This window comes from Bactrocera tryoni, chromosome 3 (assembly GCF_016617805.1).
Source record: "Bactrocera tryoni isolate S06 chromosome 3, CSIRO_BtryS06_freeze2, whole genome shotgun sequence".
Classification (NCBI taxonomy): Eukaryota; Metazoa; Arthropoda; class Insecta; order Diptera; family Tephritidae; genus Bactrocera; species Bactrocera tryoni.
This window is the reverse complement of record NC_052501.1, coordinates 29487659-29502023: the sequence shown is the minus strand read 5'-3', so window position 1 is coordinate 29502023 and position 14365 is coordinate 29487659. Positions and strand designations below refer to the sequence as shown.

Sequence of the window (14365 nt, the reverse complement as noted above, 5' to 3'; positions counted from 1 at the left end):
ACTCTCAGGAGGTTAGGTTCCACTTAAACTTAGGGAAAACTAGCTATTTATCAGTACTTGCTCGATTATAAGATTCCTATGGTGCAATATTAATGACAAGAGTGTTTTCGAGCCAACTTCTTGGGCTGAACAAAATAAATGTCTGTGAAGAACTGCAATTCGGTTAAACCTCGTTATAGATGGCTACAAAGAGTTCAAGTGCACAGAAAGCACAGCCCTACGCTGGATAAAACTCGAATCCATTCCGATAATGTAGAATTGGCAGTCTTCGGACTCTCTACATGTATTTGTTAACTGTTTGGTTTTTGCGAGACAAGGGTTCAAACAACTCGGATTTCACTTCTTTGTGTTTGCGGGACGAATGTTTAAACAATTTGGGTTTACTTCTTTAATCATTCATATTACATGTGTTGTACAAAATTTTATTCGAATTGGTAACCTATTGCTTTCACACAAGTCCTCTAACGAATTGGCCATTGATCAATAGCAGAACGCTTAGTTTCTATGGACGACGCTCCTCGAAAGAAAGATTTTTAGAGACTTTTGAAATTTCTGTGGGGATGCCATGTTCTCCAACTCTGACAAGAAACTCTGGATTCAAATCTGGACTTGCTGAGACTGCTCTGAAACCTGTAATATTGATTTTAAATCACTGCTGGGTGATTTTGTCTTGTGTGCTGGAGCAGAATATTACTAGATGATCCAATGCCCACTAATCTATTAGGTTTAGCAAGATTTCGCCGCATAAAAATTACTCTTCTTCTTCTTTATTGTCGTAGACACCGCTCATGCTGTTATAGCCGAGTTTGCAACAGAGCGCCAGCTGTTCTTTCGCTGTTTGGTGCCAATTGAAGATTCAAGTTGTATCGAGGTCGTTTTTCACCTGGTCTTTCCAACGGAGTGGATATCTTCCTCTTCCTCCGCTTCACCCGGCGAATACTCTCAGAGCTGGAGTATTTTCATCCATTCGGACGACGCGATCTAGCCACCGTAGCCATTGTCTCTTAACTCTTAACTTGCTATGTCAATGTCGTCATATATCTCATACAGCTCATCGTTCCATCGAATACGATATTCACCGTTTCCAATACCAAACCACAAATCTTCTGCAGAACCTGTCTCTCCTTTTGTCATCATCCATTCCTCTGCACCACATAGTAGGACGGGGATGATGAGTGAGAGTTTGGTCTTTGTTCGTCGGGAGAGGACTTTACTTCTCAATTGTCTACTCATTCCGAAGTAGCACCTGTTGGCAAGAGTTATATTTCGAAGTTATGAACCATTTGCTTTGTTTCCTTATCCAGTCTGGAGAAAGCAGAACTAACGGCGCGGTTGTTGAGACCAATGATATCAATATCATCGCCGTACGCCAGAAATAGGATGGAGTCATGTATAGAAGTTCACGCAAGTGGGGAAAATTCTCTGATCGCCATTCACTTGGGAATGGCCAGAAACGATTATTTTACATAAAGAACAAGCAGTTCACTTCAGGCCTTAGACCAAGTATCCTCTGGTTAGCCAAGAAACATCCGTTTGTATTTATCACATTATCACAGCTGTTTTAGACACTACAAAATGTAAACAAACAAACAAATTTTAACAAAGAAAAAAATTAATCGATTTTCAAATTAACAAATGCGTCCATTATTTCCATAAAATGGAAAATATTTCAATAACAAAGCAGAGTTGCCCCGAGTACACAGAAGCGACTTGCATATCTTTCGCTCTCTGCCGATAAAATGCAATACAATAAGTGACTTAAGCAAAGCTGAACGAAAAGTTTAAATATTTTTTAAGTTTTTTCTAATAAGACTCGCTGCTTAAAGCTTCTAGTGCGTTTCCGATATCAGAATATATATTTTAAGGTAAGATTTAGAAGGTCGGTCAAACACCCAGCAAAGGTTTTACCGCAAAACTTATAAGCCTAAGTTGAAGTTTTCCATTTAATTTCGAGCGTTCGACCAATAGCAACGCCCACTTAAATATGTAGGTGTATATGTATACGAATATCTATGTTTGCATATGCATGCTTAGGCCAATTTAGCCATACACGGCCACGGGTCAACCGAAACACCGCACTTTAATGGAATTCACATCATATTTTCGCAAATACACAACAATTATGTGCACACCTATGTATTTATATACTTATCAATGTATGTATGTATGTATGATTGTATATTTGTAAATATGTATGCAAAAGTAGCTGACAGATAAGCATAAAATTACTTAATATGCGATTATATGTGCATATGCATATTTGTATGTCCGCTGGATGTATGTATGTATGTGTATAGCTAACCAATATGCCATTGTACACCTTCTGAACAACTTCATTAAGCAGCTGGATGTCATTTAACAATGCCATTAAAAATAACCCCTATTAACAAATTACCTTAAAATGCCTACTTCAATCTTGTCATTCGTACATACGGACAGACAGAGCGACAGACAGCGCACAGTGGCTGACATGGCCACTTACTTATCACATACATACATACAATTGGCAAGTAAATTATTGTAAAGAAAAAACTAGTCGCAGAACATGACAAAACGAAAAAACGGTGAGAAAATTAACAACCTTTCTTAAAGTCATTACTGCATTTGTTATCTGTCCCCAAAATGATGGATCATTTATTAAAAAAGCTCTATGCCAAATGCCAAGGAGGTAATTTTTATTATGCTCACCTACATACATATGTATGTATGTACGTACTGACATACGAGCGGGTGTCCAGAAATGCTTACAGCAGCCTAGTGCCTACACATTTCTCACATATTTACATTTAAAGTTTATTCAATTAAGATAATATGCTTACGAAGCTGGCGCAGGTGCTTACAGAAATTATTTGTGAAATAATAATCAATCCCTTTGTGGCATATTTGCCCATAATGATCAGTCAAACATTTTGATTAGTTGAATGCTATTCGGTTAAACATTTCATTTTTAACAAATTTTTGTCGGAATATAGAAAGCTTGATGGGAATCGTACAATGCGGTCCTTCATCCTCTCATTGGTAATGCAATTGGCTTGAAACAACAAATCTTTGAAGCAACTCAAACAAAAAACAAATTCAAAACTACTAAAGCACTAATGGTGTGCAATCGATTAGCTGGTAAATCCTGGGGCTGCAAGCCAAGGATTGTCAGGATCCAAGATCTTGCGATAATCACGGATGGGGCGGTAGGTTGGGCTCCAAAAGTATCGCAGACTTCGATAGGGCTCCAACTATCGAAACAGCAACGACTTGAATACATCTGCATGCCGCGTGCCATGCGCACATGCCCGACGGCAACTCTGAAGTCATGCTTGAGCTCACGCCAATTCACTTGGCAATCGGTCAGGTAGCCAAACACACACTGCTTCAAATGACAGCAGAAGGGTGTAACAGAGGTAAAGTAATCTCACCCAGCGGATAAAGGCATTAAGTGGTATAATACCATTGACAATTCTCCCAAGGAACAGCATTAAAAAACTTCATCACGAAGTTCAAGGTTATTCTTAGCAGTAAGACTGAATGGAATGATTCCATTCACGAGCTACTGATTAGGGATAGGACAATCAAGTTGTACACCGACGTCTCGAAAATGTCGGAGGGAATTGGTGAAGAACCACGCACCAAACTCTCCATACCTATGGGGTGTTTTCCGAGCATTTTTCAAGCCGAAGTTTTTGCCATAAATCGGTACGTAGAGATAAACCTACAACGCAACTATCGCAATGAAGTAGAACCATACTTAGCGACAGTCAAGCGGCGAGATACTATTTGCTGAAGTCTTGATGTTGTTCTTTAAGTTTTAAGCCGTCTCCGATCGTCTTATTAGTATATATGTATATTTTTTTTTTAATACAGACGGATTTTCGATATTGCCTACCAAGTAGGTCAGTATTTAGATCTACCGAGTGATAAAATAGAATTGTTATTGTAATTAATAAATTTCTAAGGGGAATTCATGAAGATATGCATGGTTCTTAAGAGATAAAGTGATTTAGAAGAAAATGAAGCAAAATACTCTTAGAAATCTTATGGACCTTCAAAATTATTAATATCTTGGGTTCGTCGAGCCAATTAAAAATATTGCCACTTGATGAATCACGTGATCGAAACTCCCCTATATTTGGATGAACAATATAAAAACTTTTCAATCAAAAAACGTCCATTACAAGAAGTCTTCCGACAGATTTGATCACTTTTCACTTTTTGAACCAGAGAACTTACGGTACAATAAATACATATGTACCATATTTAAGAGCAAAGACAAACAAAAACACAAAACCTTCTAAACTCCGACCAAAAAAAATTAAAAACTTCTAAAATTCGTTTCTTTTTTCCTTAATTACAGAGCGATCGTTGTTATTCCCCTGATGTTTGCTGTCGCATACCTTCCACCACACTGACCGATGATGGTTATGTACTGCGGACTCCAACAGTGAAATTCAACATTCCCACAACAAGTAGACCCGTTCAATATCCATCTACACAACAACAGTTCTCTTCGCCACGTTTGCCAGCAACGACACCACAACGTGAATATTTGCCACCAAGCACATATCCAACCACACCAAAACCCCAAACTCCACGCAATGAATATCTACCACCCACACCAACCACACCCCCGCGTCAAGTATACACACCATCTTCCTACAAACCAGTTCCCATTCCAAGTAGAGCTCCCCCAGCACCACAACCACAACCTCAACCTCAACCACGTCCACAGCCTCAACCACTGCAGCCTCTGCAACCTCGTCCTCAACCACAACCACAGCAGCCTCTGCAACCACGTCCTCAACCTCAGCCACAGCCGCAACCACGTCCCCAACCACAACCTGCTCCAAGACCACAAAATGAATACTTACCGCCACGCTCTGAAAACCTACCGGGCGACTATCATGTCACACAACCATCAAATACTGTCACCCAAACTGTGACCGCATCACCACCAAGAGTACCACAGCCTACGCCACCACAGCGCGGTGAAGACATTCTCTCGCTACCACTTGACAACCGTCAACACTTGTCGAAATGTGCCTCGGCTTTGGAATGCACACCGGAGAACTTCTGCAACAGCATCGGCGTGATAACCGATCAGCCAGTCGACATTAGTCCTGCCGAAGCAGCTTTCCGCGTTCCTCTCACCGATTGTCTGCTTGATAACGGAGCACCAGGCAAATGTTGTCGTGACGCCAACTACGTTGATCCATGGCCTATCAATTTGGCCGGTGTATGCGCCGCCAGAAATAGGGTTAGTAACACATTCGTGAACCATTTTTGAGTTTAGAAAATTAATTTTATATATTTATTATTTATTTTAGAATACCAAACCGCAAGGTATTCAAGATATTGACGCCAACTTCGGTGAAATTCCATGGCAAGCAATGATCCTCAAGGAATCAACCAAGACTCTGCTCGGTGGTGGTGCAATTATTGGCGACCAAATCGTCTTGACAGCAGCGTCCGTGGTTAAAGGGTAATACTTGAGTTTAATATATTTTTAAAGAGAACTTGAAATTTATAAATTACCTTTCATACAGTGTGTCGCCAAATGACGTGAAAGTTAAGGGTGGTGAATGGGAGTTGGGACGTGATAGCGAGCCATTGCCCTTCCAAATAGTCGGTGTTAAGTCCATTGATATACACCCTGAATACAATCCCTCAACCGGTTCGAATGACATGGCCGTATTACGTTTGGATAAGAGAATTGAATTCGCTCAACACGTGAAACCCATTTGCGTTACTAATGAAGATCCCAAGCCGAATGAGAAGTGTATTACCACCGGCTGGGGTAAACAAGCGATTAAATGTAAGTATCACTTTTGGTTTTCATACACATATATCTTATTGATGTAAAGGAAATGGCAGACGGGTAGATGGAATAGAAAATGGGAAAAAGTAAAGGAGCAGAAAGAACATTTGAAAAATAGGCTCATTACCTAATACAGTGGAATCTTCAATAAGTCTACAGAACGAACCTTTATGTTCGGTTAATCAAGTTGCCCGCTCAATAGATTGTCTTTAACAAACATCAAAAATTGTTGGGACCGTCCAATGGCCACGGTTAATCCGCTTAATAGAGCGTCCGTTATAGCTTTCACTGTAATATTTAGCTTTGTTAATATAAGATACTGATAAATAACGAAATGAACTCTTTTACCGAGACATTTCTGGTTTTCGTTTATCTGACTTACTTAATATATTTATACAAAACAAAGTAAATATAAAGACTTTAGTAAGGTTCACAATCATCCAGGTATCAATATATACTAATTCCCATCCTTTTTATAGAGATTGTGTAGAAAATTACCTCGAGAAAGTTGCTAAAAGTTTTTGTGCAGCCTATAACCAGGCAAAATTGGTCTTGGTATAGAGCCACCGCTTTTCACAATAGATCTAAAATTTTTCAACGAATTTCTTTTTGTGCCTTCAGTCAACTAATGTGTGCGACCCTGTTGCAGTAAACAGTTTGGTGGATCAAATGTAGCATATAAAGTAGTTGAACCATAACTTTTACTTGAGTCTTAGCCAAGTTCTCGCTTTGGGCCCCCTTGTCGAGGTTCGTTTTGAAAACAAATAATAAAACGTTTTCATATCAGTCGTGCATTATAAGGACCTTAAATATAGTGCCTTGAGTCATTCCATAAGAGTAATTGGTAGCCTGCTCCATCGTTCGAAAGTTAACGCTTAAATTTTCTCTTTTAATTTTTCTAATGTTTTTGCGGATAAGCTATGTGCTTGATAAATAAGAACTCACTATCGTCAGTGAATGTCTCAAATACTTGATATAAAGGGTTACATGGGTTTTCTCGGGAAAAGACAGCCTCCTTCAACAATTTTTTCTCTTATAAAAAATGAAAGATTTTATTAGAATATTTTATTGTTGTAAACATACACTATTAACAAAGAAATTCTGAATTATTAAAAAAAAAGACATTTGTTAACCTCGGCCATTACGACCATTTTCGGTGACCCCTCGGAAAAAAGATGCGCCCACGTTGGCAGGATAACTTTTACAGAATCATCTAAAGTGAAAGTTTTAATTCAAACTTAGAACTTGGACGAAAGAAAAAAACTGAAAATTGGATTTTTGGCAGATATTCTTTCAAACAAATTAAAATTTTTAGTGAAAATTTCACAACATTTTTTTCAAATACTTGTGATCGAAAAAAATCCTTCGTTTAAGTCTTTAAGAATTGTATCTCAAAGACCTGTGTAAATCTCGAGAAATCTTGCCAACCTACTTCAAGAACACAGTTTGGAGAAAAACGCTTCTAAAGACGTCGAACTAGCTAGCCTCGAATGCACAAGTTCTTAAGGCTATATCTACGAAACTATTACTCAGAACAATTTGAAAATTAAGGACAATATTCTAGAGGTGTTGTAAAATTTAATAAGACAATAAAAACATTGATTTTTTGAAACTCGTGAGCCCTTGTAACCTCATAATATACTGCCTGAAATTCATACAACGTTTTTATTTTTCTTATTCTATTGGAAGCACAAAAATCCAAACGAGCCCTTTAATCATCTCATTAACATTAAAATATCTTCTTCCAGCTCACGAGGAGGGCGCCGTCATGCACGTCTCGGACACAATAGCACAATCGCGCGCAGATTGCGGTGCTGACGACAGCAGCGTTTGCAGTGCCGTTGTACACGATCCATGCCTATTTGATGTCGGCAGCGCTTTGGCCTGCGGCAGCGGTTCCAGTGTCATGCTCAAGGGTATATACGCCGCCGAAAATGCCTGTGGAGATGGTCAAACTGTACGCTTCTCAAAACCCGATCTCAAATGGGTTAACGGTTTCTTTACACTACAAAACAAAGACAAACTGCTCAAGAAGCGACGTGTGTAAAAAGTGCTTTAGGTGAAAAGACTTAAGAAATATTGAGTGACTTTAGTTTAGCAAATATCACACGACATTATACACCCAACATCTAAATATGAGTATCACATTCAAAACACCACCACCTAAACCACAACAACAACCAATCATACACACACACATATATGTGTGTTTGTGCGCCTACAGCATTTAACCTCTTGCTTTAAGCATTAAAAACGAAAATCTCAATAGTTTTAACCCGTCATATTCAATTCAAATTGGTGAAATGTGTCAAATTCGACTCTTTAAAGATTTTAAGTATAAAATTTATTTTATTGTTTTCGCTTTCCACGCGTAACTTCTCATTGATATTTTCTTTTATTTTCATTATTATATAAAACAAAAACAAAATTAAATAATTATGCTATCATAACCTTAGTTGTATGCCACTATCGTGTAATGAACTTAAGTGTTTAGGAAAATTTACATTAAACGATTACCTTATTAGAGTTTTCCGCGTAGGCATTGAGTTCAGGACACTTTTTCGCTTTTTTGTTTAAATAAAATATAATTTAGTATGTATGTACATAACTATTATGTGCCTGATTCAATGATTAAGCTCTCTTATAATCTTGTTTCAACAATGTTTTGCCGTTTAAAGGTTTCCCTAAAGGCAAAACATAAACAAAAAACAAAAAAAAACACGAAAAACAAAAAGCAAAATGACAAAATGACTCCTATATAAATAAAATATTTATAACTAATATTGTATGTATTGTATGAGATTATGTAAAATTTATGTAAAATATGTATATGATAAATGTATTTAAATAAAACATGTTATATAATAATAAAATATATACGAAAAGTGTGTTATGCTTGTGATGACGGCTAGAAATTAAAGAAGGCGAGGTTAGGTTAGGTTAGGTTTGGTTAGATGGCTGATCAAAATTCGCATGTGGAAATAAGAACTCCTGTGTTCGAACTATAAATAAGAAAAACGTTTAATCGCCAATACAATTTTTCACAGACGTTTAATTGCGATTTCCGCCAGCTCGGTGGGATGACTGAAGGTACGCGCTACCAAGTGTTTAAGTCTTGACCTCTAAAACGCGGGACAGTCAAACAGGAAGTGTTGAATTGTTTCCACCTCATCTTCTTCCATACAGCTTCTGCAGATGGCATCTGGTAGGATTCCCAACCTTACTGCGTGGGCGCCAATAGGGCAATAGCCCGTTCAGATCTCCAAACTAGGTAGAAGCTAGCCTTACTGAGGGCAAAGAGATCACTAGATCTCTTGCAGTCGATCTTAGGCCAAAAGGCTTTTGCGACAGCGCATGTACCGATGGTGGCCAGCTATCTAGCAGTGCAACACAAGAGGATACGGGAGTACTGATCCGCTCCCATTCTACTGATAACGGTTCTAGGGTGCCCTTTCTTGCTAGCTCATCAACTTTACAGTTTACTGCGACTCCGCTGTGGCCTGGCTTACCACTCTTATCACAAATACACTCAATGCTATTGATAGCGAGGTTGGGCACTCTTTGACCAGCCCTAAACGCACTGTCATTGGCTTCAAGGCTAACATCGCCTCTCTGTTATCTGAGTCACTTCTCTGAAGGAGGCTGCACTCCGGAACAGTAAATCTACTGCTACATTAATGACTGCATCTTCGGCTCAAAAGACACTGCAATAGTAAGAAAGTCTGAAACCGGAGTTTATAGAGAGCTCCTGACAGTAAACCCCTCCACCAACCTTCCCCTCAAACTTTGATCCATCCGTGAAGAAGCTCACTACCGCTCCCCTCCAACGGCTTCTTCCGACCTATAACTCCGCCAGAGTTCGGTTTAGCGACTCCATGAACCAAGCAAGGACTATGGGATTTCCGTATACTTATTTATTTACAATCACAGACAAGAAGACAAACTGTTATTTGAAATAGATTCTTTCTCGATTTCATTAAGATATATATAATTGCTACGCAGCGAGGAGAGAGTGGGGAGGGAACACCACTGTCAGCAAGCAACAGAAATGCGGAACGTTAAATAAAGATTACAGAAACAAATTCCGTATCTTTGTCGCGCTTCATGTTGGGCACTGCAGGCTCAAGAAACACTTATCCAACATGGTTATAGCCTCTAGTGCAAACTGCCGGATTTACGATATGAAACCGGAAACTCCATAACACCTAATTCTAGAGCAATTTGTAGGCTCAAGGCCCTTGGATCCATCTACATACATGGATAGGAAAACTTAAAGTATATCAGTATATGAGAACTGAGGGAAAGATTGACCCTATTTACCTTACTTCATCAAAATAATATTCTACCCGTATTTCAGTACCTGACTTCACAGATTGACCGATATGTTCCGTAAAAAAAAGCCATATGCATCATATATAAGGTGCTGTGTCCGTGAAAAGCTATGATCCGATTTTGAAAAATTTTCGTTGTACGATGAAATTGGGGGCTCTATTTGATTTGTACTACTGTGATCAAATTGAAGGGTAAAAGTCAGTGACATCTATGCTAAGTTTCACGTCAAAATATTCACTAGAATTTGAGATACGCATCGTTTTGTTAGGCTCTAAAAATGAATTCCTCGATTTTTACTACTTATGTCTGAATTTATTGAACAAAGAAGTGCGATAATGCACCATCTCATATCATCTCATACATTGGTTATTCGTGATCATTTCGCCACATTTTCAACTAATATCGTGAAGCAACCATCGCATTCACCTGATTTACCTACGTGTAACTTCTGGCTATTCAGCAAATTCATATGACCACTCCGAGGACACCGTTTTGACTCAATTGAGAATATAAAAGCTGAATCGAAGAAGGCTCTGATGGCCATCACGACGGAGGATTTTTCCAAGTGCTACGATGACTGGAAAATTCGTTGGCATAAGTGTATTGCAGCGGGAGGGGATTACTTTGAAGGAGATGAAATCCACAAAATTCCCCTTTCAAGTTGATTATTCTGTAAAGTGAAAGAATCAGCTGGAATTTAAAAAATTGTTAATATGAAATTTAATAGGTACCTTTGGCACATATATTCAATAAGTTATCCCCGCGCGTGGTTATTATATGATTTTACCCATTTTCAGAGTGTATGAAGAAGTATTATAAAGAACTCTTCTCAGCAAGATTCGTTCGTTAGCTTCAACGGTTTAGAAGAAATGTACATATAACCATTTATAGGGCGGCGCCACGCTCACTAGAAAATATGTTTAACCTACAAATGTCTCTCACTACTTCGATCCCCTGTACCAAATTACACTTCTGTATCTCAATTTAGTGCTTAGTTAAGACACATTATGGGTTTTCGTTGAATGGCGTTTTGTAAGCGTGGTCCTATTACGCCCATCGGAATGGACTAGAATTTGTATGCTGCAAAGAACTGTCAACTCAGTAGCAGTCCTCAAAATTATGTAGTTGTAGGAGTCATTCCTACTTTATATAGGAAATCAAGAACGCTTTAATTATGGAAGCATTAACTTGTTTATTTAGCTAAAAGTTTCTTTGTGTATAATATTTCTCAGAAAAGTAAAAATGTGCATAGACAAAATAAAGACATCAGAAAGATAAAATTAAACAAATAAATTGTAATTACTTTCTAACTTTTTCTATATTATCAATATACCAATTAACAGAGGCTTTAACGCCTTCCTCAAAGTCGGTGAATTGGAAATCTGGTAATAGACTACGCAACTTCCGATTCGAAGCGGTCTTTTTATGTTGACCATCAGCTTTGCTGGTATCACAAATAAGTTTGCCCTAAAAATTGAAAACAAAAAATACAAAAATAAATAAATTGTATGGCTAATTACTCGATTTAAAAATTCACTTACCTTAAAATCAAATGCCTTCGCCACAGCCATTGCTGCTTCGTAAATTGTCACTTCATTTTCTTCATCCACACTCAAAATCAGTGGCTCTATACTATCATAATTATCCAAAACCCAAATTATTAGTCTCGCCAAATCCAGTGAGTATATAAATTGCCGCAATGGTGTACCACTTCCATAAACAGTAAACACTTTTTCACTTTCGGGCACCTCCGTATTTTCATGAATTAAACTGTACATGCGATTGATCATACCCGGGATAACATGGCTCACTTCAGGTTTGTAATTATCATGCGGACCGAAGATATTGCACGGAATAATTGATGTGAACATGCACCCATGTTTATCGTAATATGCATGATTTTGTATATCGATGAGCCTTTTCGCATAGGAATAACCATAATTGGAAGGATGCGGCGGGCCATTGTGCACCATTGTCTCATCAATTGGATAACTGGTTTTATCAGGAAAAATGCATGTGGAAAGGCAGGATATTACTTTCACACAGCCATGTTCATAAGCATTTTGTAGCACATTGTCGTTTATTTGCAGATTTCTACGCTACAGTAGTAAAACCAACTATTAATAAACATTGTGCATTAAAACAATATATATGTTGTAGTTACCAGAAAGTCCAAGTTGTTGTTCATATTATGGAAGAGGCCACCAACCATCGCAGCTAAATGCACGACATGGGTGGGTTTCACACGCTCAAATAGCGATCGTGTTGCATTGTTGTCACTGGAATTGTTAAGACATGTATGCTTAAGTGATAAGATTGCGAGTTAAGTGTTTCTATACTTACGTTAGATCGGCTTCTGACGATCCTACAAATATCCATTCATCTCCACTTGCACTTTTGTCAATAATTGTTTTAAGGGCATTCCCCACTAAGCCAGTGCCACCTGTTACCAAAACTTTCTTCATATTTTGTCACTGATAAAATATTGATGTTTATTTTTATCAAAGTGTTATATATAAAGATGGAACACCGGAGCACAGCAGTTATCGATTATACACTGTTGCCGTACATAATCAAACATATTTTGTACTTCTTCATTTATTATATTTAATATCGGATTGCAAAATAGTTTAATAAACGTTTATCTGTTTAACATTGTATATAAAATTAGTTATAATCAACGAAAACAGTTTTGAAAACTTTTAAGAAATTTCAGGAAAAGATTTCACAAGGAACGGCAACACTGCTAGCTATTTATAGCTATTCACTGTGCACAACAGATGTCGCAAAACTTAATTTCACTTTCACACGAAAATTTTGTTCAAATTTTAATCCGTTATTAATTTTTTTTTATAAAAAAAAAAAGTTATATACATTTTTGGCTTCAGTGGTTCTAATAATATTCCTCGCGATTGCACAAAAATGTCAAATAAATTCTAAAACAGGTAAAGAAGGTTCGATAACTGGTTCACTTTTTCAGAAAGTTATTACTGTTGGTCCTACATACATACATACTTACATATGTATGTATGTATGTATATTTTGGACAAATACAACTATGTACGTATGCACATTAAAGTGTTTAGCTCATTAGAAAACTACTTTCTGTCTAACTTAAGTTTATTTTCAATTATTCATTGATATTGCTTTTTAACTAACTTTAATTAGAATTGAAGGTATTATTTCTTGAAAAATAAAAAAAAAATATCAAATACACGTGTTTGAAGTTAATTTTGGAGAATAATCGGCTGTCATATATTTTATTGGTCTTTTGAAACCTATCTATTAAATCTACCTGCTCAGGGTCACATCTTGATTTTCTATACACTTGCAACATGTTGCTACAGAGTATGATAATTTTGAAACCGTTCAACCCGTAGGTACCGAATATGTGGACCCCAGTGCCTTTAGCTGACTTTTTACCGAAAATATCAGTCAAAGTGCGAGATATATAACTGGAATTTGGAGAGAATCCCTTCCAGATGGTAGTATCTCTGAATGTCAAAAAATGGGGTGAATCCGGTTAATATTTCCCTTACCCTTCATATACTTAATATACTGAATTTCGAACTTCGTATGTATATATGTCTCCCAATATGTGAGTTATCTCAATGAAAATGAGAGAGCGTGTTTTAGCCCCTATATAACTAATATCAGAATTTTCGAACATCCGCTTGACTGATTGTATGTGAAGTACCTTATTGAAACCCAGAGTATGTGGCATGATAATCGTATATAAACCGAGTCGAAACTACCCCATCTTCCATACTTCAATATAAAATTTAGCCAGCACCTGAATGAATTTCCCGGACTTTGATTCTTGCAAGTTGCAAGAGTATTAAATATTCGGTTACCTCCGAACTTAGCCCTTTCAATTCACTTAATGGTCAAAATAAACCAACTTAAGAATTTCGAAAAATTCCGGAAGCCATTCCGAAGAAATGCACCGATATTTTGAAAAATGTTTTCTTAATTTTATTTCACCTAAGTGTAGATTGAGGAGTGTCGTGTCGCAGTGGAGAGAAAACAGAGTGCCTACCTCGCAACGTTACAATCGACCACAACACATCCTGGATGGGATAGATATCGAGAGTTGAAGAGGCAAGCGATACGCATTTGCAAACAAAAGAAGAGAGAGGCAAAATGCGTGAGTACGATGAGCTTGACAAGCTGGCCGACAAGAGAAATACTCGAGAATTCTACGAAAAAATGCGGCAACTAACAGAA

The 14365-nt window shown here is 37.6% G+C and overlaps 2 protein-coding genes across 2 annotated transcripts in view; one reads left to right on the top strand and one right to left on the bottom strand.

The window, feature by feature from the left end:
• LOC120772041 (inactive serine protease scarface) overlaps positions 1–8552 on the top strand; it is a 48740-nt gene extending 40188 nt beyond the window's left edge. Inside the window, exons 4-7 of the mRNA XM_040100412.1 lie at positions 4346–5245; positions 5316–5470; positions 5535–5803; positions 7555–8552. Coding sequence (XP_039956346.1) covers positions 4346–5245; positions 5316–5470; positions 5535–5803; positions 7555–7853 — 1623 coding nt within the window. The 3' untranslated portion in view covers positions 7854–8552. The remainder of the gene's footprint in view (positions 1–4345; positions 5246–5315; positions 5471–5534; positions 5804–7554) is intronic.
• A 2774-nt stretch (positions 8553–11326) lies between these two features.
• Positions 11327–12661, bottom strand: LOC120771049 (probable GDP-L-fucose synthase). Its single transcript, XM_040098852.1, has 4 exons — positions 12482–12661; positions 12303–12417; positions 11680–12237; positions 11327–11605 (listed from the first exon to the last, which is right to left on the bottom strand). The coding sequence occupies exons 1-4, from the start codon at positions 12601–12603 to the stop codon at positions 11438–11440; spliced, it is 963 nt and encodes a 320-aa protein (XP_039954786.1). The 5' UTR covers positions 12604–12661; the 3' UTR covers positions 11327–11437.
• Between the last annotated feature and the right edge of the window lie 1704 nt (positions 12662–14365).